Source organism: Podarcis vaucheri (assembly GCF_965113315.1).
Source record: "Podarcis vaucheri genome assembly, chromosome: 14".
Classification (NCBI taxonomy): Eukaryota; Metazoa; Chordata; class Lepidosauria; order Squamata; family Lacertidae; genus Podarcis; species Podarcis vaucheri.
In genome coordinates this window covers 42512744-42537437 of record NC_138752.1, presented here as the reverse complement: position 1 = coordinate 42537437, position 24694 = coordinate 42512744, and the positions used below count along the sequence as shown (strand labels likewise).

The window sequence follows — 24694 nt, the reverse complement described above, 5'->3', positions numbered from 1 at the left end:
GAGTGGAGAATGAAGCTGATAGACTATGCAGAACTTCATAAACTGACTGGGAAGATCAGATATCTACGAGATCAAAAGTTCATCAAGGACTGGGGAAAATTAGTTGAATACTGGGAATGTATAAGTGATAATGAAATAACGCTAGTGGCATTTAGAGAAACTCTGTAACAGCATAAGAAATATTGTAAAAAGGCAAAATAGAAGTGGGGGGTAGGTATAAAGGCAATAGCAAAATTTGGAAATGTGTAACTGAAGAAGTTAGAATTTGGGTGACTGGCAGAGAAGCCGAAGGAAGTAAAAAACAGGAAATTTAATAGAAATTGTAATGTGGTATGAATGTATGGAAAATTAATAAAATATATATTTTTTTTAAAAAAAGAGAAATACAACATATATTGCTATATGATATAGATATGCAGGCACTACTCATAAACTCACTCCTATTATTCTCTTTTCCAAGTTGATTTATTGAAGAATTCATTGAACTGGTTTACTATATCACCTCATTATCATGTACTACAAAATAATAGATTTAGTAGTTTACATGAAAGATATTTTGCTTGGTGCTGCCAATCTTTCCCAGAAATCTGCAGCTGTAGGGGAGTATTAGATGTCTACTTCCAATACATATGTGTTAATGGTGATTTGGTGAGGTGAGCCCAACAAACTTGGGTGGCACCCTCTCTGAAATGACTGTGTGGCTAGAGCACACCACAAAGTACTTGGGTCTTTTGGTGGGCTAGTTAATGCTAAACAGATTCCTTGAAGCTAGAAAGCTTTAAAACAACTGCTCCTGGCATTTTTGATATGTGTAATGCTGAGGAGGCATGTGCTATAATCAGGGGAGGGCCAAGCCTCTCTTTGGCCCCTCCTCGGGTGTGTATTGGCTTCACCATCCTGCCAGTTTAATGCACCAAACCTTGTGCCCTGTTTGAGTATTGATTAGTCCTTGGGGGTTCACTAGAGTGCATCCTGCATATTCAAAGAATGTCATGGTCTCATGCAGCCCCAGACAACTGCTTCTGTATGTCAGGGTTAAGAATGAGCATGAATGAGCCATTGGATGAGCTGCCAGTTTTGTTTTATCTGTTGAAGTGAGGGAGGGAGGCTTTCAGCGAGGCTTCCTTTGACAAGGTTATGGGAACCTTGAGGGAGGGAAGGAAGAGCAAGGGATCACTGTAGCAATAGTGGGGAGGAGTACTGCCACCCTTTTGATTAGGTATGGCATGCATGTGGGTGAGCAACAGGTGGCAGCAATGAGAGGCAGAGAGGGGAGTGGGGAGCTGCATACCTAAGCACTGTGAAAGCTGACAATCTCTAAGATGGAGATGAAGGCTCTGGACAGTTCTAGGTGGGATGAATAAACTCATGTTGCCAGATTTCAAAAGCTCTAGTCTTGCATGATGTGGGACATTTTAATATTTCCTCTAAGGCCAGCTCTTGTTGAGGTAGGAAAAGGTTTTTAAGTTAAGTTGTTCCAAAGAATAAGGAAAATGCTCCTGACATTCAAATTTTGCTTTGCATATGATGAAAGTGTTAGAGCTGTGCAGATAATTTACATAGGTAAAGGTCCCCCCCCCATAAGAATGTCGTTTAGCATTTGAATAACTGCACTTGCCTCCTTGCTATTAAAGTATCAATTTTGCTAGCACAGGTTTAATGGAGTTCTTGCTCATAGGTTTCTAGAGCGTATTTTTAAAAAGCAGGGAAGAGCCTGATCCCGCCTCCTCCCTGCCTTCCTTTTGCTAAATGGAAGCATGTTGTGGAAACAGAACATTGCAGGTTGCCTAGGAAAACAACAAAAGCATGTTGGGGGGATCTTCTGTGCAGTATTGTCCTTGCTAAAGAGCTAATTAAAGGTGAGAATGAAAGTGCCATGGAAACCTGTAACTATAAATAAAACACTGGGAAAAGGTTTTCAGTATGTACATCCTTGAAGGAAATTAAGTGGTTAAATATTGTGGGCTGGCTGAAGTAGCTTTGTCCAATAAATTCAAAGTCTGCCTCTGAGTGACAATGGAAGCTTTAAGAGGCTGGATTAGATTCGTCTGATCCTTCAGGCTTTGTTGACGCTGGGAAGCCATTTTGGGATTCTGCAGTGTGGAACAGAAAGAATGTGCTGTCAACTCTCAAACTTCTTTTGAGTTATTGGGCAGGAGATCGCCCCGTCCTGGAACACAATGCTGAATTAAAGTATTCTTCCTTCCTTCTCTGTGGGATGAATGATGCTGCATTTTGAAAAGATCCAGGTTTGAAGGTGTACCTCTGCTGCTGTTTTCTGATCATTTGTGTAGGTCTGATAGATCTGGAGCGTAACTTGGCAACTTGAGTTTGTTTTTAGCTGTGCCAAAGCACCGAGTTGCTTGCTTGTTCTGCTTTAGTGAGCCTTGTTTTGCAATTTGTTTCTTAGTAATTTGGGATCTGACTGACTTATTGTACAGAACAAGTTGAGTTGGATTTTTCAGTCATTGCTGTTTTTCAGGGTTACTAGCTTGTAAAGTGAAAACACTCATGTTATCTGAAGCATGTAGAAAATGCTCAGTATTTTTATAAATTCCATGTTCTGCTAACTGCAATTTAGCTATGTATGTTCCTCTTAAGTTCAGAATATTTTTTTAAAAAAATATTTACAGTGTTGTAATATGTGCTCTCTTTTGACAGCCACAGTCTAAGTAATATTACAGTTAAAGCTTGCACCAAGTGCAATATATTATAGATGATCAGATTTGTATGTCAGAATACCTGTGTTTTTTAAACATATGATTGGTACATCTTTCTGAAACACTGTCTTTTGCCATAAATGTTGTACTGTATTTACTTTTGCTCGAAGCTCTTTGCTTTTCAGCCTGTTCTTTTTAAATTTTAATGTGGGGAGGTACGTGAAAGAGGCTGCAAAATGTTAGATATTTCCTGTAAGATAACTCAGATTTTTGGGAATGAGTTTTCAGAGACTAAAATGAAATACTATAGTTAGATTTGCTTGTAAACTGCTGAAGCAGCAGCAGCAAAGTTCTTAAAATCTGAAGGTGCAAGCTATTTGTTATTGGCTGCATTAACCATAATTTAATGTACTGCACTGAAAAGAGAGTTTATAGCTCAGTTTGTTTTGAGGAGGCATTTGGAATATACATAGTTAGCATATTATAGCTCATAAGTAACCATATTGTTTTTAAAATGCTTTAGAATAGCAGGTCTTGGTTTTTAAACCTGCACTATGGATGTTTTGTTTATTGTTTGATCAGTAATACTATCCTTTTAATTCTAAAATGAAGGCCCATTTTATAGACAATTATTGCCTTATGTATTATTACTGCTAGTGTATTCTTATAAGAGATATGTTCCAGTTGTTCTAAAAGATGCCTGTTTTCTGTGAACATCTAATATCCTACTCCTTCAATCTCTTTTCCTTATCAAAAGTGAAACTAGAGTGGAATGTATTCATATTCTTTACCACAACCTGTGAATTGAGCAGCAAAAGGAAACTGATGTCCATGGTTCTGAATTTGTTAAAAAGAATAATAGCAGCTTTGAAATGTAGCACGTGAGTTGCATCAACAACTTACTTAAACAGAATATCAGGTACCACTTTTTGTACTTCTGATTACTACCATCCCACCATCCAGACCTGTTAAGAAAAATAAGTGGAGATATCCACCCCCCAAAAAAAGTCTTATTTTTGAACCTTATTCAAAAACAAAAGTGAAAGTTTGAAGCCTTTTGCAATTTGCATAGTTTTCTCCTGAGCCATGGACTTCTGTCAATAAGATTGCTGAGTACCGAGAGACACATTGGAATCATTGTGAGGAGCAGAAAATCCCCCTCCCTTTTAAAATGTGGCTATTTTTACTTGAGTGATGAAGCTATTGCACTATAGCCATGTTCTCACCCATTTCATCCTCACAACAACCCTGTGAGTTAGGTTAAGCTAAGAGATAGTGACTGGCCCAAGGAGCTTCATGGCTGAGTGGGGATTCGAACCATGGTCTCCCAGGTCAGAAGCCAGCACTCTAACCATTATGCCATACTGGCTTTCATTGTTTTGTCTCCTCTCTATACATTGAGTAAATTTGGAACTGGAGGTGCAAACAGGGCTCTGTCTTCTATGCAATAATGTAGGAGTTGGCCACAATTTTTTGCGATGTTTCTTGGATCATTTGAATTTATAATATTTTTCTCTGTGCACTCTGTGGCCAGATAATTCTTGGTCACAGGACAGCAGAGAAGGCTGGGCTGGCTTAAGCCCTTCTCTGGTCCAAGGCAGGGACAGCAATTTTGATATCCCTTCTGTGCAGGAGGTTCCTGTGCTTATTCAGTTTTTCTACAGAGATGTGGGTTTGGAGGCCTCCTTGCTCATTTATTCAGGCATTTCAGCCTATCTTCCCTCTGACAGAAAGTGAGGGAAGAGTGCTTCTATAACTTCATAGCCTCGTAACCCACACAGGTTTGATCACAGGCTCAGGAAAGGGAGGACAAGATGCTGCGGCTTCCAAACCTATCACAAAATGTTTTATCCTCTTCCATAGAAGTGATGGATAGGTGCACTGTCCTCTCAGTGGATGGCTTCGTGGCTGCATTAATACCCATGCCAGCGATTCCCCCAAAAAAGCAGAATTCAAGATGAATCCTTGATAGGAAGAATCGTGCTGGCCTATGGTAGATTTGATCCGGATGCTTCTTTCGTAGAATTGTAAAGTTGGAAGGGATCCCAAGGGTCATCTAGTCCAACCCCTGCAATACAAGAATCTCTACTAAAGCTACCAGGACAGATGGCCATCCAACCTCTGCTTTAAAATCTCAAAGGAAGGAGAGACCACAACCTCCTGAGGGAGACCATTCCACTTCCATCAAAGCCACCACTGCCAATTATTTTGGTGTGAGCTCCCATTCTTGTTATTTGAGTGGATCAGCTATTTTGGGCTGGGCAGCTGAAATTTATGGTGGACTTTCTTTTGGTTTCAGCAAGGACAGTATCATCTAGAACTCATTAAATAACTTTTAATCTGGGCTTCTTAATTGTCAATATATTCTTCATGTCCAAAGGAACCCCAAAATGGCACACTGCTTCTCCAAATTCCAATAATGGGGATATTAAGTGGTAGATTCACTTTTTCTACAGTGGCTACTAGGCCTCCTATATACCTTTCTGTCTCTCTACTTTTAGGGAAAGTCCTATGCAAGACACAGTCATTCCACATGGAAATCTGAAATATTCTACATGGCTGACCAAGATTCCCAGACTTAATGGAATGTGAGATTCTGGGCCCTTGACCCTTCCTCATCTCACTGTCTTCTCTCTCAGAGCCCAATCTACCATCCCTTTGATATCAGTCATACTTTTATGCTTCAAAACTGAACAGCAATGCTGTCAAGACTGGGATTGTGAGGAAAACAATTAACACCATTCTGACCTCCTGCAGATTCTCAGCTTCACAGACTTATGAAATAACATGGAAAGCCATCCACAGATCCCAAGAGAGAAACACTCCATTCCGTTTCTGCCTCTGGTCAGGACTTCTTAGCCTTCTCCAACAGGCTGACCAAGAGCTCAGCAATCATTACTCTTAAGAGACAGATGGCAATGCTTGATAACATTCTTGGGTAGCTTCTTAACAAAATGTATATACTATTAAAATTTAAATAATAAAAACAGTTTAAAAATAATTACAGCTAACAGTATAAGAGATTAAAACAGTCCACATCTACATTTCATTCTTATCCCATCATCTCACATAAAAAAATAAAATTAAGGAGTAAGTTCATTATCTACTCTCGCTCTGTTCACAGGTGCCACACTTGCAACCATTCCTTAGTCCTGAAAGCTCTTACTGGCCCTCCTTCTGAACCTATTTGAGTGCTTACCTGGAAAATTGGGTTTTGAATTATGTTTATTTCCCCCATGAATTGGGGGCACAAGAGCATTGTTGGTCATAGAAAATGAGTGTATTTATTTTCAAGAAGACAGGGTTGTGCTCCACACCAACTCATCCTTCATAGCTAACATTTATTTGACTTTCCATATGAATTTGTTGGGCTTTCCATGTAAAAAACAAACAAACGAACAGTTGTCCCACTAAATTTTGCCCCAATCTACTTTTCCCAAAGAGAAAGTTTAGCAATAACCAAGTTCTTTGTGTTTACATATTTGTAGATTTTCAAACGTCCTTTCTCTTGTTTATGAGTTTGAGGGTCATTGTGCTCCTCCAAGGATCAGTGCCTGCTTTTTCTAGAAACCTGACCTTTCCGCAGAAATATTAATGCTACACTAGATTGCATTTTTAGGGTATGCACTTGCGTTTTTTTGCAACAGAAGGCTGAAGACAATACTAGCTATAAGTGGGAGTTTCCAATAACCTTGCCGTTAGTTTTCGCTGTGATTGTAGCTATACAGAATAGTCTGAAGAAGGAGCAAAATATATTTAGTTTTAGTTCTTGGAAAGTTGCCAGATGCCTTGTGTGGGAAAGGAATCTTAATGATTAAACAGCTCATCTCCAACTTGAGTAAAGGGGGATGTATGCAAATAATAGCTATGTGTCCAGTTCCTGTAGAACACAAGTCACAGCTCACTACGTAGTTTGTGTTTGTGCCTGTTAAAGATCATTCCCTGGCAATCTAAGGTTTCATATGTGGGGTTTCAGGAGGGTGACGACAGCTGTTGAGCAGCCAGGTCAAAATTAGATTTGTTGATGCAATGCTGCTTGGTAAGTAACAGTGTCTCTTAGTCTGTGTTTGGGCCCAGAGGGAACTGTAGACAGCCAGGTTTCTCAATTGTTTCCAGTATCTCTAGCTGTTGGGTACACTGCTTTGCAGTTTTATACGAGTAATTACACTGCTCCAGATCAGACAGTGCATTGCCCAGTTGCCAAGCCAGTCAGGCAATTGGGAGCATCCCATTCTCTTACACACCCCTCCCTTATTATTCCCTCTTCTTTTCCCTGAAACTGTTGTTTCACATTGCATCTGAACCAGCATTGCAATAGGTACCTCTAACCTTAGACTCCCCTCAAACCTATGGCTGAAACCAGAATTATAACCTGATTTCAACTTCTGGTTGTCTTGCAAATTAAACATGATAGTAACTGTGCCAATTTGGTGATTATTAGACATTATTTATTTATTTATGAATAGTTTCCTATGAGCCATCTCAAAACGATTTCACATTACAGAAAAAACATTTATAAAACAATTGGATGTATATATAGAGCACACATAGTTTTAGAAATTGCATGTATAAATGCAGTACACTTATGGACTGGGATAAAACTCTTTTCTGAGACTGTGTACACATTCCCATTTACTCCGGCTCCAGTGCCCTCCCACTGCTGATATTTGAAACTGTGTACATACGATGTTAGCTGCAATTCGTATGCATCTTGTAGTTTCCTGGGAGATACTGCTGTTTGATGCATTATCTCTCAAACCAGCTTCCATCTGATTTGTAAATGTAAGTTGCAGTTAAGCAGAGATGTGTAGATCTGAGATCTCTGTTGTGCATGTGCAGATGACAACTTCATTGAATAGGAGTTTTGCTGGGCTGTGGGTGCCAGTAAATAAACCAGGTAATGCGCATAGGGTGAAGACATCACTGTGCCAAATTGCACAAATGTTGTTAAAATTAGCTGCAAGGTCATTAACTTTCTGTGCTTTGTCATAGACCTTTTATAAACAAGTTCCCCAACCTACGTACTCTGTGTTCTCTGTTGGTCAGGTGTTTGGGGTGTTTCTTTTTTTTTTTTATAAAATTTTTATTAGTTTTACAAAAGTTTTTATAACAAACAAACATAAAAGAAAAACAAACAAACAAACAAATATAATTTCAAAATATCCTTTCATAGACTTCTTTCCTCGGACTTCCCCATACCTCCCCTTTCTGCATCCTCATGTCCAAATTTTATAGCAACTTATAAATGTTCTTTCCCATCCTAATTCATCATAGTCCTTTCTTAATCTGATCTTATATTACTGCAACCCTTTCTCTCTGTAAAATCTCGACATTCTAAGCTTCATCAAGTTTATAATAGTTCTTAAGATAAATCTTGAATTTCTTCCAGTCTTCTTCCGCAGTCTCCTTTCCCTGGTGTTTGGGGTGTTTCTGAGCATCAACATCCTCTTCTGGGTTTTGAAGCAAATTACAGCTAATTAATTTTTGTCGTCAAGGCATTGCAATCCAGACACATTCACGTGCGCTGCCTGTGTTCTGAATGTGCTTGTCTGGTAGAACCGCCTTACCATTCCAGCTCCACACTACTGAGCTGTGGTTGTGAGAGTGCTAATTCTGGACTGAGGCCTTTTACCTTACTGTATGTGTTTGGCCATAGCCTGTTCTGTCACCGTCGGAACAGCAAGCACAGAGCACTTCATTTCATCTATGAGGTGCTCATTTCACAAATGGAGTGAACATTTCCTTATAAACCTCTTTGTCTTCAAGGCCAAATTATAGCTGCTATTATTATTATTTTTATTATTAATACCCCACCCATCTGGCTGGATTTCCCCAGCCACTCTATGTGAAATAATATTCTTTTTAAAAAATATTGGCAACTCCCTCTTTGCACGGGGGTTGTGTTTTGGGTCATTGCACTTGTGTGAAATCAGAAAGCCCATTGAAAAAGCCTGCAAACACCCCGCCCCACCCCCCAATTTAGTGATGTTTCAGTGACATCCTTATGACGTTTTCACATTGCTTCCAGATTTGGCACTGTGCACGCATGTGTGACCATGCACATAACGGTAGTTGCCTGTTTTAGCACATTGGTACAGGACAGATCAAAACTGTTCTGAGAACCTGGCCCTGCATGAGTAACTTGCCTTACTATTATATTAAAAGCAAGCACTGGATTTCATCTAGTTTTAATAACCAGAATCTTGTGTCATCTAGCGTCCTCCTTTTGTCCAAAGCAGCAGTTTGTCAGTCTTAGTCACTATGAGTTTTAGCTGAATACTTCATACTCAATGTTGACCTTTTTAAATGAATGGGACTATATTAGTCATGCTCATGCATTTCTGAGGGTTTGTTCTTGGTAGGGCTAGCACTGGATACAACCCTTTGAGGGCAGCACATCACTTCTTCTTAAGGCTCACCATGGGAGAGGTGGGTTGGCTTTGGTTCTTGCATGTTCGTCCTCTCCCTCCTCCTAGTCCTGTACTGATGATGATTGTTGACACTTAGCATGATGTAAGCAGTCAGAATAGAATCCCTGGTTTGTGTCTAGCATGCACATAAGAGCACAGATGAACAGTGTTTGTGCGCCTGATGTGATCTTAAAACAGGGTGAATTAGTTTATATCAGCCTTGAAGGCACCCTTTTGCCCAGTAAGTCTAAAAATACCAGCCTTTACAGCTAATATTGCTCAATGTTTTGTGTTGTGTTCTTATGAAAGAACATTTCTTCATGCTTCTGTTACTTGAACTGCTCCGTAAATCTAGGCATTTTGCAACCTTAAATTGTGGTTTTGTTTAAAATTTTAGTGTTTCCTTCACTTTCAGTCTAGCAGCCCTTCAGCTAATATCCATTCAGTTTTTATACTCATCGTAAAAGACTGAAAACTCAAAAATCCTGCTTTCAGGCTGCAGCAGAATTAGAGAAGAGAAGCAGGGCTGTTCCATCAGCTCTGCAGGGAGACCGGTTGCTTTTGGCTCTTCATCATCATCACCTGTCACTCAGCAAGGGTTATTATAATAATTTTAATAATGATTTATTATTTATATCCTGCCCATCTTGCTGGGTTTCCCCATTTCATCATTCCATCATTCCTCATTCCATTATTCCATCAGGCCACCTGAACTGTTTCCACCCCAGCTGGTCTCTATAAGAATTGTAACTTTAAATTGTCCCTAAGTTAGCTTCCCCCCTCCTCCCTACCCATTTCTTTTTCCTTTAGTCTTTTACACTATAGGCCTAAAGGCAAGGCTGGAGTTTTTCTTTCTTTTTTTAGTTGATCTGGAAACTACTCTGAAACATTTTCTGCTGAAGCGTGGGATAAGAATGCTTTGAATAAGACTGGAATCCAAAGAGCTACTGCAGGCCCATCCAAGACCTTCAGTGTGCTGTGTGGGATTTTTTTCTGCATTCCAAACCATACAAAAATACTTTACAAATGCTTAGTTTTAAAAGTAGCTTGCATTCAGGACTGCTTCTTGAAAAACACATACCCAAAGGCCCTTTGGATGAGCAAAACTAGCTGTGTGGCTCTTTAGATCACAGTCTAAACATTTCAAAGTGACTCCCTTAAAATGCCTGAGCTAAAACAAGTTCCAGAAATACAGATCCAGCACTAGATTTGTGATTGCATTTTGGATCAGCCTTTAGGGTGTGTACATAAGCGCCTTTGCTCCCTTCGAGGTGATTAGTTGACTCAATCCCAGCTAAACAGGGCTGTGTCTCTTTCAAAGCACAAGCCGAGCCAGACTCCCTCTTTCCATTCCAGTGGCATAAATGAAATGTTAAAAGAAAAATGTGTTGTTACATGAAACACATCACTTTTTGTTTACTTAACTGTTTTGATTGGTGCAGTTCTCAATACCTAGAAAACCTTTAGTTTAGTATCAGTGGGAAAAAATACTATTGTGGGTGTTGTAAACTCTTGGTTTTTTCCAGCAAAGTGCAGTTTAATAATCTGTCAAGTATACTATAAGCAGCACTGTAGGTATGGACAGGGTTTAGCTTTTTATTACACCATTTGAGAGAACTTTGTAAATAGAACACAGCATGCCTAAGACTTTTGAAAAAGCTGTCCAGAAGAGGAAGTGCTTAGGGTTCATGTGACTTTTGATAAGGGATATCTAACATTAGCAGCCACATTAAAAATGCACACTACTTCTGATACCAGTGGCTTTTTTCCTCCTCTGCCAAAGCATTATTTGCAGTATTCTAAAGTAGCGGCTGAACCAAGCAAGAGCTCTTTTTTCTGTCTTTTAAACTGTTATATAGCACTGTGTTTTCAACTTTTTGCAGTATGATTTGAACAGTGACCATGGATTTTTCACGTCTTCACACGTATACCCCTCCCCAATGCGTGCCAGAGAACACTGGCTATACTTATGCACTCAGGTGAGAATCTTTTTCCTTATGGAGAAGCTGCCTTCTATAGAACCTGGTTTCTTTGTATGTTGTTTCGTGGCAAGATTTAAATCAAGGAAAGAAACCTGGCATTTGATCATAAATCTCACTGACTTTCCTGTTTATAGTTACATGTAGCAGTTTGGTTTTAGGTTTTTACAGTAGATTCTAATCCAGCACCACTGGTGACTAAGACAGTGACTCAGGATTTGGCAGTAGCTGTAAATAAAATATTTGGGAACCACACCCAAATACCATTGTTTTAGCTTGCAAATGCAGGGTGGGGGGTATTACATGGCAGGGTGTGTGTGTGTAGATAACTTAATATAGTTCCATACTGCAAAGAGGAATCCTTGTCAGTTTTGCAGAGTAAGTACAAAGGTATAAATTTACTGTTACTCGTACTTGTGCTTTTATTGCTAAGTTTTGCAATAAACTTTTAATGTTACATGTTACTGATCCTGCAGTATTAATATGGGCAGGGGTAACTGTTAGGAAGATAGTATTGTCAGAGATTTGTCAGGTTGCCTAGACCTAGATGAAAAAGGAAAATAGTAGATCAAGTTTGAGTATTACTGAATAATGGTTATGCCCCGAGTAAGTCACCATGAAAAATATGTGGAGCTTAAAAAACTGGTGTGTTCTGTAGCTCTTTTTCTCATACTAGCCTTGTAAATAGCTACTTGTTTGGTTGCTGGTGGTCAGTTACCTCCAGGCTACTAGGTAAGAAGTTTGCTTTACCTGGAAAGGGGTTGTATCCTTCCCCTTTTCCAACCTCCACTGTGCCACCAACATAGCTTGTGTGAGAAGTAGATGGGGCTGGCTACTTTTGTGGATTTATTTCCATCTCTGAAATTTACAACTGACAATTGTTTTTCTTGCACTGTTAATGTTTGAGCAATTTTCTTGTTTGTAGGACACCATTTATGCTGTTACTAGCTAGAGTAATAAGACCTGAAAAACAATCTGCATTTGTGAGCAGCCCTCACAAATATGCTATTAAACAAATAGGTGTGTTTGCCAAGTGAAAACAAATTGGGGCTAGTGGCAGCTGTCTGCAGCGCCTGGTACTTCATTTGAATAGTGTGCCTGTAGTACATCACTTGCAGAAGTAGAATAAAAACAGCCGTATAATAACAAGTGCCAATAGTAGCTTGTGGGGAGTGTTTAAATAGACTATTGCCATCACTCCCTTAAAAAGCAAAATTGTGAGCTGCCAGGTACTAAATGAAGTTACAACAGGAACAAGCAATCTTTTTCAGCCCAAGAGCCACATTCCATTTTGGGCAACCTTCTGAGGGCCACATGCCTGTGAGGCCAGAGGCAAAAGTGGGAGGAAGAATGAATATAAATGTTATTGGTTCAAGAAAAATAGATATAAAAGGAAGAAAATTCTGGAATGCCAAGATTGGTGAGAGAAAACCAGCGGATATAAATTCATAAAATATGAGGCAAATGAAGTGTGAAAATGTAGGATGTAAAACCTTAAAAATATGTTATTCTGGGTGAGTTCCAAAACTGTCCCATTTAAAAGTTCCTTCTGAAGTTTCCCAGCATAGAACACACATTCGGTAACTTAAATTGGCATACTTACAAACTCACCAAAGGCCTCAGGAACCTGCCCTGAGATTTATGGGTAATAATAAATAATGTGTTATTCCATACGTCAGTTAGAAAAGTTGCAGAGGCAGTAAAAAGTAGCTTAGTTACAAAGCGGTAAAACATTACTAAACTATTTGTATAGGAACACGAGAGGTTGGTGAGAGCAGTGCAGCGGAGCTGGAGGAACCAGCTCAGACCTCCTCACATGCTGAGTTCTCAAGTAGACCGGGAAGCAGGGAACAAAGTGTTGTTTACCTATTTCTGCCCAGGGTAAGGGGAAGTGACATAGCTAAGCTTGGCAGGACAGCTTACTCTATAGTATTAAACCCTTCATGCATTAATTAGACTAAAGCATGCTGGTTATATGAAGCTGGTTATCCTGTAAATTTTACATGCATCCGTCTCTGTCCTTTATTCAGACAAGCAAGAGGTATGATCAGAGTTCAAGGACCCATTCAAAGAACACTCAGGCTTGGAAGCAGGGCCTGTGAAGGGTGCAACCTGGTCAGAGTTTCAAGGGCCAGCTAGAGACCTGGAGGCCTGCTTTCGGCCCCTGTGCTTGAACCTCCCCATCTTCAGTTATCGTAGAACATGCTTTTAATGCATCTTAAGCAACCCTGGTCCAGCTTATCTGAGGCCCAATACGATTTGGGCTGCTGTGGATGGCCTAGTTCTCTTTCAGACAGCAAACCTGTGTCTGGGCTGTCCCACTTCAGACAGTGGGTGGGGGCAGGGATTCGACACACATGATTGAATGTGGCACTCCACACTCAATCCCTGCAGACCCCTGATTATTTGTAGACAAGCTGGAGATAATTCTCCTTTGTGGTGGTTAATCTTAAAATGATTAGCAAATAATTTAGACTCTCCTCTGCCCATGTGCTGGAATGTTCCCTTCCGTGCCAGTGGAAGGGAAGACTATATTCAGTTTCTTCCTACGTGTGAAACTGCAGAATTAATGGAGAAATATGTTTATATATGCAATTAAAAGTCTAGAGTATAAATCTTGGATCCTGGGAAGCTGCTTTAAACCAAGCTAGGTGAACCAATGGTCTGACTCAGTAATACACATCGATTGGCAACAGCTCTCTAGGGTTTCAGACAAGGGTCTTTCTCAGCCCTACCTGGACATACTTATTAGGACTGAAACATTTTGTTTGCAAAGCACATGTTCTGCCGCTGAGCTACCCCATTCTTCCCCATAAATGATTGAACCCAATCTTCTGTTATGATTGCAGTCTCCTGGCATTCCTGCTTTTAAAACTGAAGCTGTGCATGTTTTTGTCTCTGGGTTTTATTGGTGTAACTCAGAAGATAAACCATTTTTGGCCTGCAACAGTTTCAGTTTAATAACTTTTAGCAATGAGATTCTCAAGCCAGAATTCTGTTTTTTTCCTCCCTCTAACACTAACCACACAACGCTCAAGGCTGCTTTCTCTTCATCGTTAGTTCCACTTCATTGACATTTGGTTTAATGTGGCATTACATTTTCTTCTCCATGAAAAGGGAGTCTCTTCAGACCATTGTTTTGCTTTTAAAAATGTAATCCTAAATTAGTTTCCCCTAAAATAACTTATATTTTCATGGGTGCATTTAACAACTTTGTTTTTGCTACAACAGACTAACATGGCTCCCTGGATATAAGGACAGACCACTTGTTATTGCAGGCACTGTGCTGGCCCTTGAAAAATGTATCACCATTTTAAAATTATTATTATTTTTAGTTTACCACATTACTTGATTGTAATAATAAAACCTCTAAGTTGTTTACAAAAAAGCATTAGAATTAACAAATGAAAACAGGTATTTAAAAACAATCATAATATAATAAACAAAAAGCGGTTGCTGAGTACTGCAAAGATGCCTGTCTGATATCAATAGGTGGTGCTGCCACACTAAAAAATCAGATTCTTACAAGTGTGGAACAAGTATTGTATGGCACCTGTAACAGTGCCAGTTCTGTAGATTGGAGTGAATGGATACTTATGGGGTAGGGCAATCCACAATTAAACTGGTCCCAGGCTGTTATGGACTTGATATACTAACAGTAATACCTTGAACTCGGTCATTTGACAAATTGGGTTCCCATGCAGATATCTGAGCAGAGGCGTTATATTCTGACGAGGTCTCACTCCTGTCAGCAACTGTGCTGCAGCATTCTGCACTAATTGCAGTTTCCAGAGCAAGTACAGTAGAGTGCATTTCAGTCATGGGGAGAGTCACCATGTCTGTCACCCCCACTCTTTCCTAATGATGACTTCACTGTATCCTGCCACTTGATAGTAGTAGTAGTGGTACTGGGCAGGGAAACACATGGGATGGTGTTTTACGTGCAAAAGTGAAGCTGTGTGCTGCAGGAAGAAAGTAGCATAGGGAAGACCAATAGGTGATCCTTTGTGGAGAGCACCTGCCTTGTCTACTCCAAAGTTTGTGTCACAGTTCTGCTTGTAAACTTAGTTTCTGGCCATGTTTGCCAAGCTGCCACGCCTTTTAGACTTCAAGATAGGACATATTTGAAAGCAAGTGAAACTACCCAACAGTGGCATAGCGTGGGGGGTGCAGGGGGGGCCGGCCGCACCGGGCGCAACATCTGGGGGGGTGCGCTCGCACTCGCAGCTCTCAGCCCCTACCTGGCTCACTCACTCACTCTCACTGCAGTGCTGTCTGTGCGAATCCGATCCGAGCCGCTGGGTCGCCGCCCACTGTGGAGGGGGTGGGTGCCAGGCATGCGGTGCGGAGAGAGAGCAAGGGACTATCTGGGGGAGGGACAGTGCAGTGGCAGCGCAGCGCTGAGCGCGGGAGATAACCACACCAGACCAGACCAGGCAGCAGCAAGAAGAAGCTGGCAGCGGCGGCAGGTTAGGGGTTGGGGGCGCAAATTACTTGCCTTGCCCCGGGTTAGGGGGCACAAATTACTTGCCTTGCCCCAGGTAAGGGGCGCAAATTACTTGCCTTGCCCTGGGTGCTGACAACCCACGCTACTCCGCTGCTACCCAAACTGATCCCTCGGACAAATTCAAACTTTAACAGTGATGATAAAAACACAAAACCTTTTTGGAACCAGAGGGCCACATTTTCTTCTTGGCAGCATTCCAGGGAGTGCATACCAGTGGTGGAAAGCGCCAGAAACAAAAGTGGCAGAACAAGAGATGTGACCCTTTTCTTTGTGTAGGAGGTTACAGTCCACCCATGCAAAAACTAGAGGTTTATATAAACATACATACCTCTGTTCTCCCAAGCAAGCAAGAAGCATCATCACAGTTTCAAGGACACATTCCAGCAATGCAAAAGTACTCAATGAAGTTATGGTCTGTGGGAGAAGTTACACCCCTGGGGAGAGTGACAAGGGCCAAATAGAGAGGCCTGAGATTCCCCACCTTTACTCTAGGATTCAAAACTAACTTTCCTGAAGCACTGGAATATTTATTCATTCATTTAAAATATTTAAAACCTTTTGAGGCTACTCTGAGAAATTAGTTAAAGTGATAAAAAGATACATGCCCACTCCATAGCAATAAGTAAATAACTGGACATTATTTTGTTTAATGTCCAATCCTGTAGAACAGCAGATGATTAAAATGGATTATTTTATTGCAACAGCTCACATCCTGAATGTCTTCATAAGCAAGTGGGCCTCACGTTTCCCCCTTGAGATTAAGAAAGAGGTAGATTTCAAAGCCTTGAAAAGGATGGTGTTCCTTTCCGATGTTCTGATCTTTCTGCATGATGGGAAGTAGCATTGATCTTCAATAAAATGTTGGGTTTGCACAAGGAGAAATGGGGACTCTCTCAGATGAGCAAGGCCCAAAGAGATTCAAAGATTTAAGTGCCTTAATTTTTACTTGGAAGCATTAACAGCAATCCGTATGGATTGTTCAACAGCAGTTAATTATACTCCTGTCTCCTCATCTCTGTTGAGAAGCTGCCTGCTGCCTTCAGCAGATATACCAAAATCTTTTTCTGTCTTTTCTTTATAGTTCAAGCTACTCATCAACTGCTCTAGATTTTGAGACTGAACACAAACTGGACCCTGTGTTTGACTCCCCAAGAATGTCAAGGCGCAGCTTACGTTTGTCTGCTGTAACATATAACACACCTGAGGATACACACAATGAAGGCATCTTTGGTGGTGGCAGCGGCTCCTATGGCGGGAAAAAGGCATTTGCAGACCAGTCAACTAAGTAAGCATTTCTTTTAATAGGTACTTCATGTAAGTTACCTTCTTACTGCTTCCATTCTATTAAATTTTAAGGGGTTCAACTGCAAGCTGTGATTTTTGTTTTGTATTTCTATATTGCATTGGGAATTATGATAGTTACTAGTTTTTCTTTAAAAGGTTTGGGTTTTCAGTGGGCAAAAAGAAGAATACTGCTCCTCCCAAATTTAGGCATCTTCTCCTGGAGAACTGAAGGTGATGCTTCAGTTTTGCAAATACCTCTGTTGTACTGTAGAATTTCTTTAAAAGAATATTTGTTAAAAAATGGTACTAGTTACTATTGTAGCCTCCAATTGAGTTAGGTTTTCTTCCCTAACCTTTTAGCACATGCTTTTGTGACTCTTGAGTCCAAGAAAAGTAGCAGCAGCAATTGGAGAGTGTGGTTTGTACGAGAAACTCAAAGTACTGGTTGAGGATGGAGCTTCTAAACTTTTAATAGTTGCATAATCTTAAGAGTGGGGCAGCTTTTCTCATATCTTTAACAAGCTGTTCTTGCCAAACTTCCCCCCTCTGTGCAAGATCCTCCTTTGTACCTGGTCATTCTGTGAAGCATTAATGTAAGCTCAGTGTTCTGCGTCCCCAACTAAAATAAAAGAGGCAAGTAGATCTTCAAGACAGCTATATTATATATGTAGTCCACATGGCTACATTATTTTCAGATCTGTCAACCACAGGAGATGCTTCTCTGGTGACCAGTGACTGGTTACATTTCTGGACTGTTCAAATGGATTGATTAACTCTGTAACTGGAAATTCTAGTAATCATTTTATCTTGTTTTGCATTGTGCACTCAGTGTGGTTAACATTGCATTTTGGGGGGGGGTGGGGGGAGTTTCTAATTGGAGGTTCTCATCAGAGAAAGCTATACAGTATCATTCAGGTTATTCTAATCTTGTTCCTTCTTCAGTCATTAGCTGGAATATCTTTTGTCTACCCCTCCCTTACCATGATTTAAATTGTTTATTCTATCAGTGATTCTGGCTGATCACAAATATGTTCATACTAGATGGAAGGAGGTAATATTCACAAGAAAAACATTTTAGGATTATGGATTATCTTGGCTTCTTATGAGAACTCAAAAGCTGCAAATGGCATGTAACGCAGTTCCTTGTGACCTCAGTGGGACTTAAGTAGAACTATTTCACATGTACACATTGCCTGCACAGCCACCCTATCCCCTGTAGAAAATGTATGAACTGTTCATTGGGTTAATCCCAATGAAATGGTTTTGTGAGTGCCACTCTTTAAACCCTGTTACTGCATCTTTATTTTAAAGTAGTCCCTTCTGAGTTGCTTCCAAGTAGGACAACATAAGTCACATGTTACTCAGTGGGTCTTCCTACAAGAAACCCCACTATTAATCTTCATTCCAAAGGATGCTTATTTAATCATCAAAGTTCATGGACCTTGCTTCTTGGAAATACTATTACAGTAACAGAGGATTCAGAATGTATATGTGCATATTGGTTTTTTTTTATGATGTGACCATTTCTAGTGCTAAAAATAAAATAAAATTGGCATAGTCAGTCAAAAAATTAAAAGTACAATTGATTTAAAATGGGAGAAATGCAGACTTTTACTTACTTCATGCATTAAAAGTTGGACTTTAAAGGGCTAACTTTGCCTAGATTATACTACTTTATTTAGAAGCTACAGGTATTTAATTTTAATTGGACTTGTTTCCAAATTTAGGATCAGTGGTTTAAAAAAGGACTTCTGCATATTTTTTGGCATAGTATATAGAACAGGGTTGGCTTGAAAAGAGATCCACAAATTTGGAACAGCTTTGGTATGCAGCCATTATGTATAGTTGTGACCCTTCTTTCCTCCCATAAGTCCTTTGGGGAAAAAGAATGTGATGTTACACCAGGTACCAGAGTTGTGCAGAAGCAGAAGCAGTGTTTGTCACTGCTTGTGATTATTGTGCAAAGTCAGAGATTGCCCTCCTCCTCCCATGAGTCATATAGAACTCTGGGAGGGGCTGGCTTGATATTTTCACAATGCATATGCTTTCAAAGATGCTTAGAAGCAGAATGAAAGCATTTTTCTGTGTATGCCACAAAATTTGTGACAAGAGGGATCTTCTTTCCTCATTGGCACCTATAGGTTAGCAGTTCTCAGGAAGAGATTTATTGTTATCATAAACTACCCTGGAAGTTCAGTTTTCACACAGTTCAGACACCTTGTGAAGCCATGATTGTGGTGTCCTAATTTCTGTGTCATTTCGACTAAGCTGGGAATTCTTAACAGAAAGAAAACAAAAAAACCAGCAAGCAACTCTGAAATAAACTGTACTTTGCCTCATTGTGTAGATTACAACCTGTGTTTCCACATTGTATAGACCCTGTGGTTAGCATAGACTGTAGACTGGTGTATCTGAATAGAGCCACTATCTGCTGTGTGATGGTTTTAATGTTGGAGTAATGTTTCCCAACAACAAAATTATTATTTATACCCCACCCATCTGGCTGGGTTGCCCCAGCCATTCTGGGTAGCTTCCAACGCATATAAAAACACATTAAAATGTCAAACATTAAAAACTTCCTGATACAGAGCTGCCTTCACGTGTCTTCCTAGTTTAAGAGGAAAGGAAAACTGCTTCCTTTTTTGTTGCTATAGCCAGTGACATGGCTTCAGAAGACCTGCTGGATTATTATGCCCCTTTTCTTTTGCCTTGTGTTACAGATTCTTAATATGCCTGAAATGTTGGTGAATGTTTCACATTTATGCTTTGACATTTCTTTTTCTTTAAGGTTTGTAAAGCAGCGTAAAAGTGTGGTGAAACAGTCTGGCTCTGTAAGACATACCCCAAGAAAAAGTGTGCCGAGCTCTTCCAGTTTTAGCCACAGTAGTTTCAGTAGCCACGCAAGTGATGGCTCTTTAATGTCAACCATATTGGATGAGTCTTCAATACAGGAGCAGACAGCTGTTGACCATTTTTGGGGTAGGTAATAATGTACTACGATACACATACCGTATATTTAGCATGTATACTCTTATCTGTCATGTCAGTTCTAGTTCAAAGCGCAAGCTGCATTATACTCAATAAGGCAGAGTAAGAAAGAAATGGTTACACATCTAGGCCACTGTCATGGCTAAAATGGCCGCTGTTTCTTACATTTCAAAACTATATATATATATATATATATGCAGGTTTTGGTGTCTTCGGGTGTCTTCCCGTGTAAGAGTCGGGGTGTCTGTGCGACGTTTCGACGAGGTCTCACTCGTCATCTTCAGGCTGGTGCTTTCGGCTTCTTGTTACTGGAACAGAGCAGAGTCTGGTGTTTGAGTTCCTATAAATACTGTTGAGGGGTGTGGTGTATAGCCTCCAACATTCTGGGTAGAGAGGAAGTTCCTAGATTAGTGTGCCTTTTCTTCTTTTGTTCCTTAATTACTTGAGGGATATCTTGGGTGATTTCATGAGTGATATTCTGAATATCACTGGGTGGGTCATTAATTACTTGAGGGATATCTTGGGTGATTTCATGAGTGATATTCTGAATATCACTGGGTGGGTCATTAAGTGTAGATTAGTTGCTAAAGCTCTTGTGTCTTGACCTCTTGAGCTTGTGAAGAGTTTTTCTGAGAAGATGGCTGTGCTGCATTTAGTTGTGCTCTGGCTTGGCTTCGTGTATAGGGGCGAGCTATGGTTTTGTGCCTTGTGCCAGCCAGATCTGTGTAGGGATTGCAGGGGGGTGCAGCATCCGGAGGTGCCACTATAGTTTGGCTACTGGATGGAGTCTGTAATATGTCTGTGGAGAGGGTCTGGGTTTGGGTCTGGTGTGGGTGATTGGTGACGGCGTTCTGTGTGCCTCTGGTTCTGGTGTCGGTTTTTGTGGGGAGGGCTAATTTCCAGATGTCTGGCAGGCGGGACGTGTCGTCACGCTTGTTCATGTTGTGAGGGTGTTTCTCTATCTCGATGGCTTCCATGATTATTCTCTTGTGGTGATGTTCCATGTTAAAGAGCAATTTGGAATCTGCAAAATTAATTTCATGTCCTGTTTCTTTCATGTGTTGGAAAAGAGAGGAAGTTTTTTCTTCTTTTTTGACGGCATTCTTGTGTTCTGCGATACGTGCATTTATTCGTCTGTTTGTTTGTCCAATGTACGTGGCTGGGCAGACTTTGCAGGGTATTTCATAGACCCCTTGGTTTTCCAGCTGGATTTTGTCTTTTGGGTTTCTGAGGATATTGGCTATTTTTTGGTTGGTGCAGAAGGCTGTTTTGATATTGTGTTTATGGAGGATTTTGCTGATTTTGTCTGTAGTGCCCTTGATATAAGGAAGGAGGGCCATGCCATTGTTTTCTTCTGTGTCTTGGTTTTTGGGGGGTGTTTCTTTTTGGATTAGCTTCGTAACCCTGTTTTTCTGGTATCCATTGGCGATTAACACCAAAAAATAGCCAATATCCTCAGAAACCCAAAAGACAAAATCCAGCTGGAAAACCAAGGGGTCTATGAAATACCCTGCAAAGTCTGCCCAGCCACGTACATTGGACAAACAAACAGACGAATAAATGCACGTATCGCAGAACACAAGAATGCCGTCAAAAAAGAAGAAAAAACTTCCTCTCTTTTCCAACACATGAAAGAAACAGGACATGAAATTAATTTTGCAGATTCCAAATTGCTCTTTAACATGGAACATCACCACAAGAGAATAATCATGGAAGCCATCGAGATAGAGAAACACCCTCACAACATGAACAAGCGTGACGACACGTCCCGCCTGCCAGACATCTGGAAATTAGCCCTCCCCACAAAAACCGACACCAGAACCAGAGGCACACAGAATGCCGTCACCAATCAACCACACCAGACCCAAACCCAGACCCTCTCCACAGACATATTACAGACTCCATCCAGTAGCCAAACTATAGTGGCACCTCCGGATGCTGCACCCCCCTGCAATCCCTACACAGATCTGGCTGGCACAAGGCACAAAACCATAGCTCGCCCCTATACACGAAGCCAAGCCAGAGCACAACTAAATGCAGCACAGCCATCTTCTCAGAAAAACTCTTCACAAGCTCAAGAGGTCAAGACACAAGAGCTTTAGCAACTAATCTACACTTAATGACCCACCCAGTGATATTCAGAATATCACTCATGAAATCACCCAAGATATCCCTCAAGTAATTAATGACCCACCCAGTGATATTCAGAATATCACTCATGAAATCACCCAAGATATCCCTCAAGTAATTAAGGAACAAAAGAAGAAAAGGCACACTAATCTAGGAACTTCCTCTCTACCCAGAATGTTGGAGGCTATACACCACACCCCTCAACAGTATTTATAGGAACTCAAACACCAGACTCTGCTCTGTTCCAGTAACAAGAAGCCGAAAGCACCAGCCTGAAGATGACGAGTGAGACCTCGTCGAAACGTCGCACAGACACCCCGACTCTTACACGGGAAGACACCCGAAGACACCAAAACCTGCATTCCTATACCCGTGAAAATCTACGAAAGCATATATATATATATATATATATATATATATATATATATATATATATATATATGAAGAAGCAGTTTTGTGATTAAAACAGAGGGAGAGGCCATAGCTCAACAACACACATGCTTTGTTGTTTGCAAAAAGTCGAGCTTCAGTCCCTAACACCTCCAGGCAAGGCTGCAAAAGATTGGTCAAAAATCCTAGAGGCCTACTATAAATCAGTGTAGAGACAATACTGAGCTAGATGGACCACTAATTCAACTTAATATGGCAGCTTCCTATGTGGATCTATGGCTCTAAATTCTGCTGACCAAATACAAGTGAATTTGTACTTAAAGGATCTCTCTGGGTCCAACTTAGTATTTTGAGAATGAGCTTTCACAGAGTGTGGAGCATGAAGACTTACTATCACCTTCAGAGTTGTGAATATGTCTACAACAAAACCCACACTTTGATTCTTTCAGCAGAAATACACGATGGCTGAAGATTCTGAGAGTTATTAAACAAGGAATTGTGGATTCTGTATTGAAAAGTAAATTTGTCCTGTAAAGTGTGTGTGTTTCAAATATAAACCCTGTCATTGACTTCCCCTGTGAAAAGTTGCACTCAGGTGGCACTCCTTTTGATGGGAGGGTGGAGGAGACTAGGTAAAGGTAAAGGACCACTGACCATTAGGTCCAGTCATGACCGACTCTGGGGTTGCGGCGCTCATCTCGCTTTATTGGCCGAGGGAGCCGGCGTACAGCTTCCGGGTCATGTGGCCAGCATGACTAAGCCGCTTCTGGCGAACCAGAGCAGTGCACGGAAACGCCGTTTACCTTCCTACCGGAGCGGTACCTATTTATCTACTTGCACTTTGACGTGCTTTCGAACTGCTAGGTTGGCAGGAGCAGGGACCGAGCAACAGGAGCTCACCCCGTTGTGGGGATTCGAACCGCTGACCTTCTGATTGGCAAGCCCTAGGCTCTGTGGTTTAACCCACAACGCCACCTGCGTCCCTATAGTGCCAATGCCCCATGTTACGATTTGAATTTTGGACATATATGAAACCAGTTTAGTTACTGATATGATTTCATTCAAGATGACTTGTCATTCTTACAGTGTTGGATTTGCTTCCATCTGTAAATTGTTCAGGCATTTTGTCAATTAAAAATACCCTTTGAGATGGAAGTATTTTTATAGCAATACGTTTCAAAATACAGGGAATATGCATTCCAGTCCGGCTGCTTTCTACTTGAAATAGCAAGTTAAACAGAGGGTCTGAATGTAAAACACTAGGAGAATTGTGGAAGATTCACTAATGTCTTTTTTAATGGCCAGGTGCCTGAGAAACTAGAGAAAGGGGAAACAGAGGGACAGATGACTCTCTTAAAGCAGCTTATATCCTGTTTCCTGTCAAGGAGGCATGCTGTGTGGGGATTGCTAGAATTGTAGAGCAGCAGGCGCATTAATTTCCAAGTGGAGCAAGGTACTGCTTTGTCACTGTAAATTGACTTCAAGGACAGATTTGAGACAAAGCCTTAGTCCACCTTGATAAATTATCTTTTATTTGGAAAGTCTGTGTAAAAGAGCATCTGTGGGGCTACTGTACCTGGGGAGACAGATGAGGAACATAATGTGTATAAAGCTTTCCGCCCTCCTTCCTTATAATCCTTTCTGACTTGAGGTCTGACCTTGTTCAGGCCAATTTCCCACTTACTCTGGTGTAAGGTGTGCAGGACTGGGCGCCAAATGAGCAGCGCTACTGTCAGAAGATCTTGATCCTGTGTGAGCAGAGAAAGGTGCTGTTGTAGTTGTAGGCCGTATGCTACTTAACTAGCCTAGTTGTAGGCCTCCGCTTACCTCAGGTTGAAGAAACCTGTGTTAACTACTAGTAGCGCATTTTTAAGTGTAAATTTTGGCATTAACCGCCTTGTTTTACTACTATGTAGTGAGCTACAGCTAGAGCAAGTGGTAACCAAGCAACAGAAACATTGTGTGCTTCCAATTATCTAGCTTCCCCAGTAGCAACACGGGTAATAAAAGACAGTTTTTTTGTTGCTTTACATTTCCGCCTGGAAATGTAACCCTGTTTGGTAGATAACATAAATGGTTGTTCTTAATAAAAAAAAGATATTCCCTTGTACATAGTAAAGTTTCCACTATGCTTCTTGTTTATTGTTCTAGAATTAGCAGGAGAATTTCTTTTGGCATAGCAGTTAACGTTGACTTAGAAATAGTGCACGTCCTTGAATTTAAACAAAGCATCCCTTTACTTTTCAGGTCTTGATGATGATGGTGATCTCAAAGGTAACCAGGCGGTCTTTTTCATTATAATTTCTTCTCTCCCAAATTGACTGGATTTGGATTGTTAGATCATTT

At 40.7% G+C, this 24694-nt stretch overlaps 1 protein-coding gene across 11 annotated transcripts in view; it reads left to right on the top strand.

Moving 5' to 3' along the window:
• SUN1 (Sad1 and UNC84 domain containing 1) overlaps positions 1-24694 on the top strand; it is a 54727-nt gene that overhangs the window by 6555 nt on the left and 23478 nt on the right. For 7 of the 11 annotated variants that reach the window (XM_082199684.1, XM_082199692.1, XM_082199687.1 and 4 more), the window contains exons 1-4: positions 10954-11049; positions 16638-16841; positions 19629-19819; positions 24596-24622. In XM_082199684.1, the coding sequence (XP_082055810.1) occupies positions 10973-11049; positions 16638-16841; positions 19629-19819; positions 24596-24622 (499 nt within the window). In that variant the 5' untranslated portion in view covers positions 10954-10972. Of the gene's footprint in view, positions 1-10953; positions 11050-16637; positions 16871-19628; positions 19820-24595; positions 24623-24694 lie in introns of those variants that run through there. The other 4 variants (XM_082199689.1, XM_082199688.1, XM_082199690.1 and 1 more) reach the window with 2 other exon arrangements.